Below are 14,616 nucleotides of genomic sequence, written 5' to 3'. Positions count from 1 at the left end.
TCTTTTTTTAAGGTTTTATTTATTCATTTATTTTTATTTTTAAAAAGATTTTATTTACTTAACAGAGAGAGAGAGAGAGATCATAAGTAGGTGGAGCAGCAGGCAGAGATGGGGTTGGGGAGGCAGGCTCCATGCTGAGCAGGAAGCCCGATGTGGGGCTCTCAGTCCCATGACCCTGAGATCATGATCTGAACTGAAGGCAGAGACTTAACCCATGAAGCCACGCAGGCACCCCTAAAGGTTTTATTTATTGATTTGAGTGAGAGACAGAACTGGCAACAGAGATAGCAGCAGAGAGCACAAGCAGGGCGGAGGGAGAAGCAGGCTCTCTGTTGAGCAGGGAGCCTGATACCGGGCTTCATCCTAGGACCCTGGGATCGTGACCTGACCTGAAGGCTGACACTTAACCAAGTCACCCAGGCACCCCAGATCATGATCAGTTTAAAAAAGAAAATGTTTAAAAGAAAAATGAAGTAGAGTAGAATATATCAGAGGGCCTTGCTGACAGGAAGAATTAATACTGTTTATTGAAAGCTTATGTTTATGTGTGTGTATTGTGTCTTGATGTAAGCCATTTCTTACTGAGCTTGCCACAAAGTTTGAGAGCCACTAGATGAGAGGATGGATACCCTGAGATTTTAGAAGTAGAGTTTCACCAAAGGATAAATTGACTACTTGAATCAGACCGCTGACTGCCTGAGTCTTTTCAGAAAAGATTTTCCCCCATCCTCTTTTGTTAAGAACTCAGTGTTTCAGGTGTTTGAGTGGCTCAGTTGATTTAATTGTCAGACTCTTAATTTCAGCTCAGGTCATGATCTCAGGGTCGTGAGATTGAACTCCTGTGTCAGACTCTGAGCTCAGTGTCGGGTCTGTTTGAGATTCTCTCTCCCTCTCCCCTTACCCGTCCCCCTGTGCAGGGCTCTCTTTCTAAGTAAATAATATATTAAAAAAAAAAAAAGAGGGGCACCTGGGTGGCTCAGTTGTTGGGCATCTGCCTTCCGCTCAGGTTATGATCCCAGGGTGCTGCGATTGGGCCCCACATTGGGCTCCCTGCTCAGTAAGAAGCCTGCTTCTCCCTCCCCCATATCCCCTGCTTGTGTTGACTCTCGCTGTGTCTCTGTCAAATAAATAAATAATAATAATAATAATAAAAAGAATTCAGTGTTAAGTTAGTCTAGATAACTTCAAAAGAAAGGCCATAATTCTGGCCAGTAAAGCACCTTAGGGACATTTTAGTGATCTACAAAGTAGTCATTCTTTCTAAGGTTTCCTAAAGATAGATCAGTGTTTAACTGGAAATGGAGGGAAGTGTGGAACACTTGATGTTTCTGAAGGTAAGAGGCAGGGTGCTGGAAGAGCATATACTGGCTGAGAGGTGCCTTCAGACTTTGAGTGGTGGTGTTTCTCTGTCAGAAATAGATCTCTGCGGAAAAAGGGTTTAAGACCTGAATCTGCCAACATTTATTTGAAGGATATTTTTTAGATGAAAAATTTTTTTAAAATTTTTATTTCTTTAGGGACACCTGGGTGGCTCAGTTGGTTAAACAGCTATCTTCAGCTCAGGTTATGATCCCAGGATCCTGGCATCAAGCCCCGCATCAAACTCCCAGCTCAGTAGGGAGTTTGTTTTTCCTTCTTCCTCTGCCTTTCTGCTTGTCTATCTCTCTCTAATAAATAAATAAAATCTTAAATTAAAAAAAAATTTCTTTAATCTCTATACCCATCATGGAGCTTCAGCTCAAGACCCTGAGATCCAGAGTTGCACAGTGTAAAGACAGCCAGGCAGGCACTCCAGATAAAGAATTTTTTTAAATTGCTTTTCAAATTAAATATTGAGTAGGTAAGAAGTAATCATTATTAAAAAACAGTAAGGCATAAAAAATGACAGTATCATGAACCTCTTTAATCCTACCACCCATTTATAGAAGAAACAATGCTATTTTGAACTCCTCTGTGTGGCTCTCCTCGATTCCAGCCTTTTCCCTTCCTTTTTATTATTTATTTATTTGTTTGTTTATTTAGAAGATTATTTATTTATTTGACAGAGAGCACAAGTAGGCAGGGGGGCGGGAAGCAGGCTCCCCGGGATGCTGGGCTTGATCCCAGGACCCTGAGATCATGATCTAAGCTGAAGGCAGAGGCTTAATCCACTGAACCACCCAGGCGTTCCTTCCCTTCCCTTTTAAGGATAATCACTGTCCTCGTTCCTTGCTATTCTTTTTAGTGTGATCCCTGAAGAATATATTGTTCTTGGGGCGCCTGGGTGGCTCAGTGGGTTAAGCCGCTGCCTTCAGCTCAGGTCATGATCTCAGGGTCCTGGGATCGAGTCCCCGCGTCGGGCTCTCTGCTCAGCAGGGAGCCTGCTTCCCCCTCTCTCTCTGCCTGCCTCTCTGCCTACTTGTGATCTCTGTCTGTCAAATAAATAAATAAAATCTTTAAAAAAAAAAAAGAATATATTGTTCTTGTTTTGCATAATTATAAAATTATATAAATGTCATCACACAGTATGTCTTCTGTGATTTGCTTATTTTTTGACTCAGCATATTTCTGGGATTATCTATGTTTGCTTGCTATGATTTACTTGGTTAGATGAAGGTTTTCCTAGTTTGTTTGAATTGCTCTTTATATTTTTCCTTAAACTAAGTGTTTGGCACACTAAGGCAGGATTGGCGGCACCCTTTTACCACCACCCCGGTCTCTGTTCGTCCTTTCCTGTTAGCCTCCTGTTCCCTCTGCTTTATTTCTCTTCTCACCTGCCTTTATTTTGAGGCCGCACCCAGATGCACCCGTTAGGCTCATCCGACCCCTATTGGAATCACTGAGGACTGCTAAAGTTTTCCAGATAGCTTTATGGATTGATGTGTTGTAGTTTTTGATGTCATATGCTGCGTAAGAAATATTTTCAGTGGCTTTGACACTTTTGTGTATTTCTTGAATTTTTTCCTTTTTATTTGACTTAAAATTTTTTTCTCTACGTTTTGGGCATCATGATGTGAATAGAATTCTGACGATTAGACCTGTCCGCAAGAAGTGTCCACAAGTAAGGCTGCTTTTCTGTGCTGAAACTGAGGAGCTGATTGGCACCATGAAAGTCTTCTGCGGGCGGGCCAATCCAACCACGGGATCTGTGGAGTGGCTGGAGGAGGATGAGCACTACGATTACCACCAGGAGATTGCAAGGTAACAAGGTTGTGTTCACGATTGTTTGCAGCTTGGTGGGACACTTGATTGCCAAGCGGGAGCCCTGGAATGCTCCCAGGCTGAATGTGGACTAGGCATTACTCCGTGCTTCTGATCAGGGCAGATGTTGGTCACGAGCATGTCTCCTTAGTCAGGTAGCTTTGTGTGGGGGTTAGGCAAAGTCCTTTCTGTTTGGAGAGTGAAATATCATGTAACAGCCTTACTGGAGTCTCAGAGGGTCTGTCTTGTGGAGCAAAGAGGACCCAAGGTTCAATTCTGGAAGGAGGAGGAGTAGTTGAAGAGTTCATGAAATTTAATCATTTACTTGTGCTACTTAAATGGTGATACACGTTAACATATGTTAGTATGGTTAAAGTCTCTTGAATGGAAAAAGCAGGAAAGTGTGTGTGTGTGTGTTTTCTTAGATGGGATCTTTAAAACAATGTTAGTGAGTTACTGTTCTTCAGCGGTTATGAAGTGCATACAGCATGCTAGCACCATGCTAGGAATGTGAATACCAAAATGAAAAAGATAGGGTTCCCATCCTCAAGGGACCTGCAGTTTTGTGCAAGAGACAGGCTTAGAAAAAAATATGACAATGAGAGAAAGACTAGTGGATACAGGCACAAGAGTGCATGGAAGCAGCAAGAATAGCTGGGCTGGGAGAGATACTTGTTTAGGTGATTTCCCAAATCTAGGAGAGAAATGGCTTTCTGAGCAGCAGGGATTACTTGTAACCTTCCAGATGAACTGGTTTAGGAGGGTTGGAAGCAGTTCAAAGGGGCTGGAATGGGGTACAAAAGCAGGGCTATGGTGAGAGAGGGTACTGAAGGAGGTAGGCAGGGTCGTGTTGTGAAGGGTGATGGCAGAATGCAGAAGGAGGAGAATGAGAGTAAATCTGCGCTCTTCGGCATCTCAGATCTGACTTTGGTCAAGCTGCTTAACTTCTTGAGCCTCAGTATGGTAATACATGGCTCAATGTATGGCTCATGTATGTAATAATGTACATGTCCTCATATAATATCTTTATTTTAGGGTTTGACAGGTGAATGAAATACAGTATGTGGTGTAGAATAAGGGATCAAAAACATTACCTTCTTTCTAAGATAAAGAACATTATTTCCTGAGTAATTGAGATGTTAAACAGGGAGCAAACAAATTAGGTTGCATTTTGGAGCATTTACTGAGAGCAGTGTGGACATTGAGTTGGAGGGAGCGGAAACGATTTGGGTGCCATTGCAAACCCCACAGGCGAGGCAGTAGAGGTGGGAGAGGAGGAGACAGCTTTGAGGGAACTTGAGTTTGGTAACTCGTTGGATGCAGTGAAGGAATGAGAGAGAAAATTCAAGAAGCACTCAAGAGGGGCGCCTGGGTGGCTCAGTGGGTTGGGCCACTGCCTTCGGCTCGGGTCACGGTCTCGGGGTCCTGGGATCAAGTCCCGCGTCGGGCTCTCTGCTTGGCAGGGAGCCTGCTTCCTCCTCTCTCTGCCTGCCTCTCTGCCTGCTTGTGATCTTTCTCTGTCAAATAAATAAATAAAATCTTTTAAAAAAAAAGAAGAAGAAGAAGAAGAAGCACTCAAGATTTCTGGGTGGGTGGAGCTGTTGTTCCTGACAGGGTGGGTTGGGTGGAGCTGTTGTTCGAGAGAGAACACAGGAGGAATGAGTGTTGCTGGGAAGAGGAAGATGAGGGAGATTAGGTATCTGGGTTTGGACAATCAGGTAGAGATGCCAGTGGGTGGATAAACATGGGTCTGGGGCCAGTTTGCTGTTAGAATCGAAACTGGAAAAAATTGCAGGCTTTCAGAGGGGGTATGGAGTGAGAAAGGTGGAGGGCTGAAGAAGGAATCCTGGAATAGAGGAAGCAGAAGAATGAGGAGGGAATGGACAGAAAGTGGGAAAGAGAAAAGAGCAAGAGGGAGTGTCCTGCTGGAGAGAGAAATCCTGGATGTTCGCAGTGGAATGGGCTGATAGTGCTTTGGGAGAGTGGGTGGTGAGGCTGGGAACATGAGGACCAAAAATGCCTCTTGAAAGGCAGAGAAAGGCAGAATCAGATTTCAGCTATGCATTTGTGAGTGGGCTCATGTGTAAAAGTCTTGGTGTGCCCTTAATAAACAAAACCAACACTATTTTTTCAGTACAGTGCTCTTCAAAGTGTAGAGTATGAACTGCCTCTGTCACACCGTGCCTGGGGCACCAGTTAAAGTGCATGTTTCCAAACTCGAGCCCAGTTTCTGGATCAGGATCTATTTGCATGTATCCTGCGAACCTGCATTTAAAATAAGCTCTCCAGGCTGCTTGATTGGGTCAGTCAGTAGGACATGTGACTCTTGATGTCAGGGTCACGAGTTCAAGCCCCATGTTGGTTGGGCATGGAACCTACTTTAAAACAAAAACAAAACCAAAAACGCTCCAGTGATCCTGATGTTGACCTGAAGTGAGAGGTCCTGCGTTCAGTGAGTGCCCGAGCTCTTACCTGGAACTCAGAAGGCATTTTTGGGCTGGGACTGCTGAGTTCTGGAGGTTTATCCTGACCTTGCCAGAGATTTTCCAAGTTTGTGAATTATTGTGGCAGAATACGGAAGAGCAAGTCTCCTCCCTTTAACAGTCTATAGTTTGGTGCACTCTTCGTTCTTCCTGATGACGTGAGGGAGAGTGCTGGGCATGGTACCCCTCACTTCCATGGCAGGTGTATACTTCTCCTGTCTCCTCTGCAGTGTTGCATCTGTGATTATCCCAGCGTGCGGATGTATGCAAGATTAACTCACGTATTAGATCGGGAGGAAGACAGATCAAACATGCTGCATAACATGATCCGTGTGTTGGCAGCTATGCCGTTACTGTGACGGGGCTGACTACCAGAGCATTTGTAGGTCTGGGGTTCTTTGGTGAAAATAAACATCTTTCTCTAAGATTTTTTTTTTTTCCTGCAGCACTGCAGAATGATAGTTTGTAACGCTATTAAAATAGTTTAAGGGGCGCCTGGATGGCTCAGCCGGTTAAGCGTCTGGCTTCAGCTCAGGTCAGGATCCCAGGGTCCCATGTTGGGCTCCCTGCTCAGCCGGGGAGTCTGCCTCTCCCCTTCCCTGTGCTCATGCTCTCTCTCACTCACTCCCTATGTTAAAAACATTAAATAGTTTAAAATGGGCCTGGATTAGGGATGTAAAGTACAGTAAAGTAAAATAGTTAATAATATTGTACTAATGTTACATGGCGACTACACTTCCTCTAGTGAGCATGGAATGTAGAATTGTCAAATCCCTCTGTTGTATACCTGAAGCTGGTGTAACATTGGGTGTCACTTATTGTTCAGTAATAAAAATAAAATCCGTCTGATTTAGGAATGTGTATGTATGAATGCTCTCATAGGTTGCTGGATATCATTATTGGTAGAGAGGTTTCTGACTTGTTTTGTTTGTTTTTTAGATCATCCTATGCTGATATGCTGCATGACAAAGACAGAGTAAGTATAAAAAGGAGCCGTTATCTTGCTGTGGTGTCACGAGGTCAAAATCCTACCACCACCCCCACCACCACCCCCACCACCCCACCACCCCCCGCCAAATTCCCTCCAGGGGCCTGATGGTAGAATAATGTAGAGAGGTGTTAGGGTGCAGTGGTCAGGAGATCAGTCAGGAGACTGGGTCAGCTTCCAGCTCTACTGTACTGGCGTGGGACCTTGGAGAAGACATGAGACCTCTGATACCTTGTTTATTAGGATTTAAAAGGAGTGGGATATACTAGCTGATCTCCATGATCTCTTCTTAGCTAAAAATTCTCTAATTACACAGGTTTACCTTGGATAGTCTGTAATTTTAAAATCACATCTCTAGAGGCCACTGCAGACTGTTTTATAGAGCACGTTTGGCTTCCATTGCATGGTGGCATTTCAGCTTTTTTTTTTCTTTTTTCATTTTTGTTTTATCTGAGTTTTCTTGTTTGAATTATGTTATAGTTCTGGACTTAGGATGGCTAGCAACACAGGCTTTTCTGGTCTGTAGGAAAGAGGGCTGGACTAGTCGTTCTCATCTGGATGGCTCAGAAATGGGGAGCCTTGGGGTGCCTGGGTGGCTCAGTGGGTAAAGCCTCTGCCTTCGGCTCAGGTCATGATTCCAGGGTACCGGGATTGAGCCCTACATCGGGCTCTCTGCTCAGCAGGGAGCCTGCTTCCCTTCCTCTGTCTCTGCCTGCCTCTCTGTCTGCTTGTAATTTCTGTCAAATAAATAAATAAATTTAAAAAAAACAAAAGAAATGGGGAGCCTTGAAGGCGAAGGGTGCAGGGCCATGCTTAGGGACTGAGCAGTGCAGTGCAGGCGAGGGCTCAGGGCCCATGGTGGCCTGGTCATGAGGCTGTTTGGTGGTGGTGTGTGCTTCATCCAGCCCTGGTTAGTTGCTCAGCCAGAGGAATTCTGGCAACTTCATGACAGCGCAATCTCCATAAGCATCATTAAGTTCGTAGGCTACACCAGCGAAGGCTAGGTGCTTCCCTCATCTTCATCAAATATCTGCATGCCTTTGCTGAGCTATTGCGGAATTACAGAATGTGGAGCAAACTTCGTTCCTGGTTTTGACTAATTTGCTCTAGCTTCATGGTCTTGGTTTCTTAATGCATTCTTGGGTTTGTGAGCCTGATTTAATGTCATCTGCGCAGTGGACCTTTTTTGCCTCAACTTCCAGGGGATTTAGACAAATGGCATTGCCATCCATTCAGTCAGGCAGGCTGGAAAGATTTTTTTTCTTTTTCTTTCTCTACCTAGCAGCCTGAGGGGTCTTCCTGAAATGCCAATCTATTTTACTCCTCTGCTTGAAACCCTGAGAGCCCTGTTTAGCACCATCCTTGGTGGCCTCTCATTGCTGTCAAGGTAAAATCCAAACCCCTTGGAGGAATGTTCCTGACTATTACTTAACCCCTTTAACTTCTGCTACTTGACCCTACCCCCAACTTCTTATCAGGAAAGAGAGTCAGAATTTTCTGGGTAGTGGCAGAGCCAAGGTAAACTAATTTTTCTGTACTTTTGCTTGGTGCCTTACATTTTATTATTTTAGAACACTTCCATTATCCCATAAAATTATCTCTTGCCTGTTTGCAGTCACTCCTGGTGCCTGCTCTCAGCCCTAGGCAACCACTGATCTGCTTTCTGTCACGGCAGTTTTGCCTTTGCCTTTCCTAGAAATTTCATATAAATGAAATGATATGAGAGATAGTCTTACGTGTCTGTTTTCCTTCATCATGTTTTTGAGGTTCATTCATGTTGAGTATATATTAGTATTCTCCCTTTTTATTGCTAAGTGATACTCTGTTATATAGATTTACCCTATCTTGTTTATCATTTACCAGTTGATGAATATTTGGATTGTTTTCAGTTTTGGCTAATAGTAGTAGTCCTATTTATAAACTCACATGCAGGTCTTTGTGTCGACACATTGTTGTTTCTTTGGGCTATATATGTGTATATGTGGAATTGCTGGGTCCATATGTTAAATGGGTTTTAATATCCATTTTTTCTAATGATTAATGATGTCATACATCTTTTAATGTGGTTACTTGGTGTAGTCTAGGGTTGTGAACACAGGTATGTTTCTTTTCTTTCTTTTTTTTTTTTTAGATGTTATTTATTTGAGAGAGACAGAGCATGTATGTCAGTGCACAAGTCAGGGGGAGGGGCAGGGAGAGAGGGAAAAGTGGACTCCCCACTGAGCAGAGAGCCTGATGGCAGGGCTGGATCCCAGGATCCCAGGATCATGGCCTTAGCCAAAGGCAGAGGCCCACCCAGGCGTCCCTTTGCTCACCATTTTTATACAGATTTTTTTTTTAAAGGTTTATTTATTTATTTATTTGACAGAGAGAGATCACAAGTGGACAGAGAGGCAGGCAGAGAGAGAAGGGAAAGCAGGCTCCCTGCTGAGCAGAGAGCCCATGCGGGACTGGATCCCAGGACCCGGAGATCGTGACCTGAGCTGAAGGCGGGGGCTTAACCCACTGAGCCACCCAGGCACCCCGCTTACCATTTAAAAAAATTTTTGTAAGAATTCTTTTTAAATATTATGTTTACTTACTTGACAGAGTGAGAGAGCACAAGGAGGGGGAGCAGTAGAGAGAGAGAAAGAAGTAGGCTCCCTGTCAAGCCGGGAACCCGATGCGGGGCTCAGTCCTAGGACCCTAGCTAGGATCATTAACCTGAGCCAAAGATAGACGCTTAGCCATCTGAGCCACCCAGGTGCCCCTGCTCATCATTATTTTTGAGATTCATCCATTTTGCATGTAGCTATCTTCATTTTCACTGCTGTAGATTCTGTTGTATAAAGATATCATTGCTTACTGTTCTGTTGGTAGACTCTGGGGTTGTTTCTAGCTTTTTGCTGTTGTAAGTAGTGCTGCTAGAAATTCCAGGACCTGTACTCTAGTGTATATGCACACTTTTCTCTAGATTGTGTACACCTCGGGCTGGAGCTGCTGCCTGTTGAGTTTGTTCAGCTTTAGTAGGTGGCGTCCGATTCTCTCCAGAGCGGTCATGCCACTCTACATTCTCATACCCTTGAATGGTATTTCTTGTTGTTTCACATTCTTTCCAGTATTTTGTATTAACCAGTTTTTATATTCTTGTCACTCTGGCAGGTATGAACGAGTCTGTCAGTATAGTTTTAATTTGCATTCCTCTGGTTACTACTGACTTTGAGGTTTTTTTTGTTTGTTCATTTGGCTTTTCATGTTTCCTCTTTCGTGACTTGGTAATTTATAGGAGTTCTTTGTATATTTTGGGTGCTAATCACTTGTCCATTACATGTGTAGTAGGTGTCTTTGTGGAGTGGTTTTTTCATCTGGTAAGTGGAAGTACTTAAATTTAATGTCAAATTTATTTTGTATGTCCTTTATTGGCTGGTACTTTTTGTTTCTTGTTTAAGAAATCCTTCCCTTTTCCAAGGTTTTAAAGGCTGTTGCTGATACATAAAATTTCAGTTGATTTTTATTTTTATTTATTTATTTTTTAAAAGATTTTATTTATTTATTTAACAGAGAGAGACACACACAGCGAGAGAGGGAACACAAGCAGGGGGAGTGGGAGAGGGAGAAGCAGGCTCCCCGCCAAGCAAGGAGTCCGATGTGGGGCTCGATCCCAGGACTCTGGGATCATGACCTGAGCTGAAGGCAGATGCTTATCAACTAAGCCACCCAGGAGGCCCTCAGTTGAATTTTTTTTATTGATTTGAAATTCTGTAATCTTCCTCATAGTAATTATCTGTAGGTAATTTGGCTTTCCACATTCATGTGTGAATAACAATTTTCTTTCTAGACCTTATTTCAGTTTTTTCTTGCTCTTGTGTGTATCAAATTTCTAGTATAAAGTCCACTTTGATTTTTTAAAATTCATTTTTTAAAAGATTTTATTTTTAAAAAATTTAAAAAAAAAGATTTGCAAGTATTTTCTTCATCATTATTAGTTATTTTCAACAGAAGGTTCAGGCTACCTATTGAGCCAAACTGTGATAGGTAGAACATGTATCTGTTTAAGCTACCAAATACCTGACCAAAAAGAGATGATTTCCTTGGGGGGCGGGGTTACTTTGTAGGCCAGGAGCCTGTGTGAATTAGAGTCCAGTGAGGAAGTCCAAAGCCGGGTTACTCTGTCAGCACAGGGATGGGGTAACACAGATGTGGGAGCCCTGGGAGGCAAATGCGAGCACGAGGTTCGCTAGTGGTAGTAATTGCAGGAAGCAGCTCCGTTGACTGGGGTGGAAACGCAGAGAAGAGTGGGATTCTTGAGCCCAGAAATGGGAAGGCGAGCCCCTATGGAACTGGTGCTCAGCTCTCTGAGAGGAACCCCTGCTGGAGCGTTGCTGCCTCCTGAGGGGCAGAGGCGCCTGGTGATGAGAGGACAGAGAGGAGCTGCCACTGGAGCCAGATGCCACTCCTCGGAGGATGCTGATGAAAGCAGCAGCCATTTGAGAAGGAATGTTTTCTCCCCATGTCGCCCTCTAGTTTCCCTGTAGTCCATACAGAGTAGCTGGAAAAGGAGAATGTGATTGGCAGAGCCCCAGCCCCTCGAAGTAGAGTATAGAGAAGAGGTGGGGGTGGAGGGGAGGGACAGTCGCCAAATAAAGGGCAAGAGTTGACCCCATGCTCTTGGAGTCTTGCAAGGTCTGCCCGACCCAGCTACATAGTGCCGTTCCTTGAGAGGCCAGAAAGCTATGGGATCATGACTTCCACTGTTGCTGCCAGCCATGAGTCCCAGACTTCACATAGTACCTTTCCATTTATTTATAGTAACTGGTATGAAGTGACAGCTGTTTTCTCCCTTTCTCTTAGAATATAAAATATTACCAAGGTATCCGGGCTGCTGTGAGCAGGGTGAAGGACAGAGGACAGAAGGCCTTGGTTCTTGACATTGGCACTGGCACAGGGCTCTTGTCAATGATGGCCGTCACGGCAGGGGCTGACTTCTGCTATGCCATTGAGGTGAGTCACGCTCTTTAGGTGTGTGTCCTGCGTCTTATGTGGGAAGTCCCTCATGCACCTTGCTTGTCCATTTGTTCACACACATTCATGGAGTGTTCACTCTGTGCCAAGCACAGGGCCAGGTTCTGAGGATATGGAGATGAATCAGACATAATTCCTTTCTCCAGGGGCTCATTTTCTCCTTGGAAATAGCTGATCTCAGCCTTGGCTGCGTGTCCGAATCACTAAATAGCTTCCAAAAATTCTGATGCCTAACTGCCTCCTTCCCTCCAGTTTTCATTTAATTCGGGATGGGGTCTGGGCATTGGGAGTTTTGACTGCACCAAGGTTGAGACCTGCTAGCTTAAGTGTCCCCACAGAGCCCGCTATCTGACCATGTTTGTCAAGAATTGGGTGTTTAGGGACATCTGGATGGCTTAGTCAGTTAAGTGTGTGCCTTTGGCTTGGGTCATGAACTCCGGGTCCTGGGATCAAACCCTGCATTGGGCTCCCTGGCCAGCAGGGAGTCTGCTTCTCCCGCCCTCTCTGCCGTTACGCCCCCTGCTTGCGTGTGCTTGCTCACTTGCTCGCTCTCAAATAAATAAAATTTTCCAAAAAAAAAAAAAAAAAAAAGAATTGGGTGTTTAATATACAGTTAAACACGTACTGTTTTTCTGATAATGTCAGTAATGCGTTCCATTATAAGAAATATGGTAAATGTAGAGTAAAAATAGCATGTTAGCTTACAGTTAACCATTGTTAAAATTTTGGTATATTTTCTTCCCAGCTTTTGGTAAGGGGTGGCATGTATTTAAACACTTCCTCCGGGGCACCTGGGTGGCTCAGTGAGTTAAGCCTCTGCCTTGGGCTCAGGTCATGATCTCAGGGTCCTGGGATGGAGCCCCACATTGGGGATCTCTGCTTGGCAGGGAGCCTGCTTCCTCCTCTCTCTCTGCCTGCCTCTCTGTCTATTTGTGATCTCTCTCTCTCTGTCAAATAAATAAATAAAATCTTTAAAAATAAATAAATAAATAAACACTTCTTCCTGTGAAATTTCTGTGATAATGGAATGAATAGCAAATAACAAAGTCCTAAAATAACAGTGACTTAAACAAGAGAGAACGGGCACACGGGTGGCTCAGTTGGCTAATTGTCTGCCTTTGGCTGAGGTCATGATCCCTGGGTCCTGGGATCAAGTCCCACTTGCTCAATGGAGAGCCTGCTTCTCCCTCCTACTTCCCCTGCTTCTACTCTCTCTTGGTCAAATAGAATCTTTTTTTTTTTTTTTTAAGATTTTATTTATTTATTTGAAAGCAGTAGAAGGAGAGGGTGAAACAGGCTTCCCAAGCAGACAGGGAGCCCCATGTGGGGCCCAGTCCCAGGACTGTGGGATCATGACCTGAGCCGAAGGCAGACACTTAATAACCATCTGAGCCACCCAGGCATCCCTAAATAAATAAGATCTTAAAAAGAAAATGAAAAACAAGAAAAACGAGAAGTGTTTCATATTCTCGTATAAGACTCGTATGAGACTCTTTCTAGCTCCCCATCCACGATCCCTTCAGTATGGCTCTCATGCTTAAGGTCTAGAAAGGTGGCATCTTAGGCTGAGGGAATACCATGTTGTGTTATTTAGAGTTATGGCAAACAGTGTCATGGTAGAAATCAAGAAAGCTAGATTGCAGCCAGACTATGAAGGACCTGAGTGCTATAGTAAAGACTTTCAACTCCCATATCCTGAGTTAGTTCTTAACCTGAAGTAAGAATCATGGGTTTCAGGTTTAATGGAAGTCCTGAGAGTGGAGTGTGTGTATGACTCTGTGCGCTTGTTTGAGGACTTTGTAAAAACAGTAAGAGTCACTTCCTGGCCTTTTTGAATATCATGAAAATTTTTGAATTAAATAAAAAGAAATCTGTGTTTTAGGACGGTTGCCTTTGTTACCCTTAACTAGATTTTATTATCCTTTACACATAAAGAAACTAAGACCCAGAGAGGTTAAAGACTTAATGTTACAGTTAATATATAGGAGAGCTAGACCTGGAGACTTGATTTTTTGGTTCCTCCTTATGGTGCTCACTCCACAGTGGTAGCTGTAATGGGAGAGTGTGTGAGATTTCTAGCGTCGGTATCTGGGGGGCAGTGATGCCACTGATTGGAAAGAAAAGTTCAGAGGAAGATAATTTGCTTTGTGGGAAAAATAATGCATTTCATGTTGGATATACTAAGTAGGAGAGAGGCAAGTCCCAGGTCAGGAGCCAGTATATGTGTCAATTGCTAATTAAAGATAGAGGGTGAGAACATGTTTTTTTGACAGAATTGGGAGGATTGTGCTTTTGGGTTTTTCATATATTCCCGTCTCAGTTACCTGGATTTCTTAATTTCTCTCATGCTTCTCTGATTTGTCACTCTCAGATCTCTTCTGTTTGGCTCTTGACATCTTATGGTGGCCTCCCAGCTCTTACTTTAGTGACCACTTTTGAACCTGTGGTCATTCTGTCGCGACTACCCTGTGGTTTTCAGTTCAACTTGAGCTGCACGCCAGCAGGAAAGACAGGTCCAAAACAGTGACTGAGAACCTGCTGGTCCCTAGAGCTGGACGTTTGACCCCCTTTTATTTTTCTTAAAAGATTTTATTTATTTATTTGAAGAGACACAGCGAGAGAGGTAAAACAGGCAGGGGAGTGGGAGAGGGAGAAGCAGGCTTCCTGCTGAGCGGGCAGCCTGATGCAGGGCTTGACCCTAGGACCCTGGGATCATGACTTGAGGTTAAGGCAGATGCTTAACGACTGAGCCACCAAGGCTTCCCCGTCTGACCCTTTAGAGAATGGCTGGTACAAGTGGATTTGCAGCTCGTTTGCTAAAGATGTGACAGGTGAAGCTGGTGGTGTAGGATTGTCCAGGGAGAGAGAGTAGAAGGAAAAGAGCAAACCTGCCTGTGAGGGAAGAAGAGTGACCAGTAAAGTCAAGTTCCGATAGACACAAAGAGACCCTAGAGGGCAGAGGTG

The 14,616-nt window shown here is 44.0% G+C and overlaps 1 protein-coding gene across 4 annotated transcripts in view; it reads left to right on the top strand.

Annotated features, from left to right (window-relative positions):
- Positions 1-14,616, top strand: part of PRMT7 (protein arginine methyltransferase 7) — a 48,027-nt gene that overhangs the window by 2,076 nt on the left and 31,335 nt on the right. For all 4 annotated transcript variants that reach the window (XM_044255863.1, XM_044255864.1, XM_044255860.1 and 1 more), the window contains exons 2-4: positions 3,001-3,180; positions 6,603-6,639; positions 11,482-11,631. In XM_044255863.1, coding sequence (XP_044111798.1) covers positions 3,086-3,180; positions 6,603-6,639; positions 11,482-11,631 — 282 coding nt within the window. In that variant the 5' untranslated portion in view covers positions 3,001-3,085. The remainder of the gene's footprint in view (positions 1-3,000; positions 3,181-6,602; positions 6,640-11,481; positions 11,632-14,616) is intronic.

The sequence above is a fragment of the Neovison vison genome, chromosome 7 (assembly GCF_020171115.1).
Source record: "Neovison vison isolate M4711 chromosome 7, ASM_NN_V1, whole genome shotgun sequence".
Taxonomy (NCBI): domain Eukaryota; kingdom Metazoa; phylum Chordata; class Mammalia; order Carnivora; family Mustelidae; genus Neogale; species Neogale vison.
This window is presented reverse-complemented; position numbering and strand designations above follow the sequence as displayed.